At 43.5% G+C, this 4,357-nt stretch overlaps 1 protein-coding gene across 1 annotated transcript in view; it reads left to right on the top strand.

Annotated features, from left to right (window-relative positions):
• Nucleotides 1-318: 318 nt before the first annotated feature.
• TTC4 (tetratricopeptide repeat domain 4) overlaps nt 319-4,357 on the top strand; it is a 15,060-nt gene continuing 11,021 nt past the window's right edge. The window contains exons 1-2 of the mRNA XM_004699396.2: nt 319-432; nt 1,073-1,234. Coding sequence (XP_004699453.1) covers nt 339-432; nt 1,073-1,234 — 256 coding nt within the window. The 5' untranslated portion in view covers nt 319-338. The remainder of the gene's footprint in view (nt 433-1,072; nt 1,235-4,357) is intronic.

The raw sequence follows: 4,357 nt of genomic DNA, 5'->3' as shown, positions 1-4,357 counted from the left end.
CCCCCCCCCTTTTTTTTTAAGCCACCCAGACCACTCTTTAGGTGTGAAGGATGAGGACTCGAGGGATTTTTGTTCGAAAAGAAACGTTTACTATATATGCTTACACAGCTCATCTCACGATCCTGTTAAACCCTCCATCGTGTGATCACCTTCCATCCTTCCTCCTGTAAAACTGGCATTTCACAGACTGGAAACTGAGGCCCGAAGTGGGGGCGGTCGGGAGGGGTGATGCAGCAAATCATGATGGGTAAGACGCTGATGGCGTGCCAGTGGAGGTTTCGATTCAGGTGATTTGTTCCCTTCACATTCTCCAGGAGTTTGAGAAGATCCCCCTCTTTATGAAGAAAGCGCCATCAGAGATCAATCCCCGAGAGAGCCCCGACCTGGCTTGCCTCCAGTCAATAATTTTTGATGACGAACGATCCCCAGAAGGTATCCTACGTGATCCTAACACTTCTTTTGTGTCTGCATGGAAGTGAGAGGACAGGAGTTAGGAAGATACTGATGAATAACAAGGAGTTAGCGTGCGAGTGTGTGCCCCTGTCACTGTTCTTGCCACACCCCTCTGGCACACTCCTGCTTTACACAGGTTGGGCTTTCACGGGCTTTTCTGGACTGGCTTTGAGAATGTCGAAGGAGCAGGATTGGCCCCACAATGACTACACACTTGTGCTGAATCTGAAAATTGTGTAGGCTCTTAACCAGGCAAGGAAGATGGTTTGCCTTCCAGAGAGTGAAGCAGTGCGAGCAGAAACAAGTTTAAATTTACCATGTTACTTCAGCATTTCAAAAACAAAAACCTTTCTCTAAGAGATAGGATAATTCTGCTTTTTTTTTTTTTCTTTTTTGGTAGGCATTTGGTCATCTATCCCATAAGATATTTGGAATTGATTATAACATTATATATGCATGCCTTTATTTTTCCAGGTTGATCCTCAGCTTTTGCATGTTAATTTTGTGTTATCTTTGCCTGTGGGTTTCTTGTATTTGGTTTATCATATGTTATTGCATGATTTATTTTTCACGAACCTTTTAAGAAACCTAAGAGTGACAAGTTTTCCTCCTCTTTTAGAGCAGGCCAAGACCTATAAGGATGAAGGCAATGATTACTTTAAAGAAAAAGACTACAAGAAGGCTATGATTTCCTACACTGAAGGATTGAAGAAGAAATGTGCAGACACTGATTTGAATGTTGTCCTTTATACCAACCGGGCAGCAGCACAGTACCACCTGGGTAACCAATTTTATTATCTGGTGCTTTTGGAAGAGTGAGCGTATGTTAAGAGGTGTTACAGTAGTTGCTGGAGGGCTTGAGAGTCTAAGGAAGAAGGGGAGTATTAAGATATTCCATAAAACTCAATGGTGTGTCTCATGGATGGAGTTTTTCCTGCGCAGGGTGTCTGCGTGTCTGCTTTTAAAATCCAGGACTGCTGCTACCTGCTTATTAGGAACTATTGAGGGTTGGGGGGGCGGTGTCTTAGTAATTTTTTTCTTTTATTATTGTAAAAGTAATACATGCTTAATGCAGCAACTTTGAAAAATATAAGAGGTTAAAAAAGTGAAACTAATTGCACAAGCAAATCACTCCTGTGAACACTGGAAGCATGTATACCCTCTAGTCGTCTTTATGTACGTGTACTCTTTACTTTGATCACACATGCATGTGCACACAGCATTTTAAAATAGCTGTGTAGTCCAGGCTTGTCATGAAAGGTACCAGTCCTGTGACTGTCTTTTCTGCCTGCTCCTCAGAGGTGACCGCCTCCAATGACTGCAGCTTTTCAGATGGTACTAGATCACGTGCTTATATGGTCACATTTTACATGTGGTCGGCTTGGGGCGTTATCTGTTGGCTCCTACTGTGGAACATGAGCATTTTCTTTCCCCGCTGCCACATGTCACATACATCTGCCTCCCTCTCCTCAGATATGTATATGATTTGGGTTTGTTATGCAACCTTTATATGATTGTGTCGTGTAAAGTGCCTTATTATGTAAATTTTCATTCATGGCCATGTTGAATATTTGCATCCTGTTCACTTGGTTGCCACTGTTTCTGGCTCCGGGCCCCTCAGGTGTGCTGTGCGTTCTACTGCTCCTTGGCTCTGGGTGGTGGCTGGATGCCTAGGGCACAGCTGCGAATCTGTGATCTCTCTCCTCCTTTATTGGGGTGTGGGTGTGTGGTTCATTTGCCTCTCTTCTTATGTTCGATCCCAAGTTCCTGGATCCCACAATTTTTCTTTCTTTACTCCAGTGTTTTGGTGGAATATATTATTTATCTGCTCCCTGATAAAGGATGCATTAAAGGTAAATTCTGAAATCTTGTACTGCTGAAAATGCTTTATTTTAACTCTCACACTTCCATATTTGATCATGTGCATAGGTGTAGAATTTCAGGTTGGGAATCATTCTCCCTCAAAATTTACAGCATTCCTTCATTGTCTTCTAGCAATACTGAACAGTATTCTTGAAAAGTCTACAATAATTCAAACTTAAAAAAAAAAAAAATTTCAAACTTTTAGTGCTTTGAATGGTTCTTTTTTTATTTCCTTTGGAAGCTTCTAGAATTTTCTCTAGTGCTGGCATGTCTTAGCAGTGTGTGTTCTGTATCTAGTGAACTTTCTGTTAGAACGTTGTTTCTAGGACATTTTCTGGAATTAGCTCGTGCTTTCCTAGCTGCCGTTGTTTGGGAACAGAACTAAGGGCTCTTTCACCGCATCCACACCGTAGTTGATGGTCCCCATCTAGAGACCCTCTGTTATAAACCTCTGGTCTTCCCCAAGGAAGGGGAAGGGGGCGATCCCTGTCAGGAGACAGGTAAGGAATGTGGACTTCTGACAGCTTAAGTCGATTTTTCATCCACCTTCACCCCCATTTCCAGAGGCCTGTGGCATCGTCCGTGCCTGAGCCGCGGAGGTGCTGTGGTGCAGCCTGGTGGCTCTTGGCCTCTCTTTCTGCTGGCTCAGCATTCCGTCTGCTTGGCCTGGACCCTTTGCTCTCTGGATGTCCACATTTGTTCTGTGTTCTTCCTTGTTTGGTCTTGGGGGTGTATAGCTTTCTGTTTGTTTGTGGGGGGATTTGGGGATGGGCTGAGTCAGGGTATGTTTCCATCTACAGCCTTTAACTAGAAGCCCTTGGACCCTTAAACGTCCATCCCCGCCTCCCATCGTTGAGGCAGTGCTGCTGACACAGTTGGTTAAGTGTGTACATGTGCAATTTTAAAAACGGTGGTGCGAATATATCCAATAAAACGTCTCCCAGTTCAACAGCGTCTACATGTGTACATGTGCTTTCGTATTCAGTTTTCTTTAACTTAATTTTACAAGTTGTACCTGTCATTAAAAACTAATATGCAAATGCCATCGTAATAGCCACATCAAAAGTTGCACCAGATACCACTCTTTACAGGTTCGTGCTTTACTTTTCTCCACTCTTCACTACGTATGTAGGCTGCTTTTATGTTTTGCTTTTTAAACTTTTTGTGAATAAGGTGACGGTTTACAGAGCAGATCAGGTTTCCACTCACCAATTCATACTGATTTTGTGTCACATCATTGACTGCAGTCCCCACAATGTGAGCGAGATAGTTTATGTCCTCCTTGCCTCCTTCCAGCCCTCCTCCTTTCCTAGCCCTTCTGAACTCTGTCCTTCAGTGGATGCTGCTCTTTGGGTTTCACATGGTGCGTGTTCCTCGCTTGTGCTTTTCTGCCCTTTGTAGACCTGCCTGTTAGTTAGCTGAGAGCGAGCTCGTTTCCAGATCTGCAGGGTGACTGAGTCACAGGCTCGGGGTTCCACCAGTCTCTGTCTGTCCAATAAGTCTGATCTTTTTATAAGCTTGAGGTTTTTGTTTCACATTTCTCTCTCGCGCTTATCTTACCCGACCTTCGAATGTGCTCTCTTTCACATAGTTGGTAGTGGTAGCTGCCCGCCGACTTCTGCCTGTCTTGGCTTGGTCTTGGAAACCAGTGTTACTGTGGGCCGTTAGTTCTCTGACTGACTGTCTCCACGTGTCTTGAATTTTTCTCACTCTTCTTGGCTGTGGACAGGGAGAGCCCAAGAGTTGTAATATGAATGGCCGCTCACCAGCTTTTAAGACTCTAGTTGCTATCCACCAACATAGGATGTAGAACATTGTCTTTGTGAACTCTGACCTTCACAATTGACCTTGACGCCCTTTAAGTGTTTTAAAAATAGTACAAAAATGAACAAAGTTAGCCATAAGATTTTTTTTAAATCATTGTATTGGGGGCTCGTACAATTCTTAGCACAATCAATACATACATCCATTGTGTCAAGCACATTTGTACATTTGTTGCCATCATCATTCTCAAAACATTTGCTTTCTACTTGAGCCCTTG

Source organism: Echinops telfairi, unplaced genomic scaffold (genome assembly GCF_000313985.2).
Source record: "Echinops telfairi isolate 266 unplaced genomic scaffold, ASM31398v2 ScPeMD7_443;HRSCAF=831, whole genome shotgun sequence".
Classification (NCBI taxonomy): domain Eukaryota; kingdom Metazoa; phylum Chordata; class Mammalia; order Afrosoricida; family Tenrecidae; genus Echinops; species Echinops telfairi.
The sequence above is the reverse complement of the archived record's forward strand: the minus strand, read 5'-3'. Positions and strand labels throughout refer to the sequence as shown.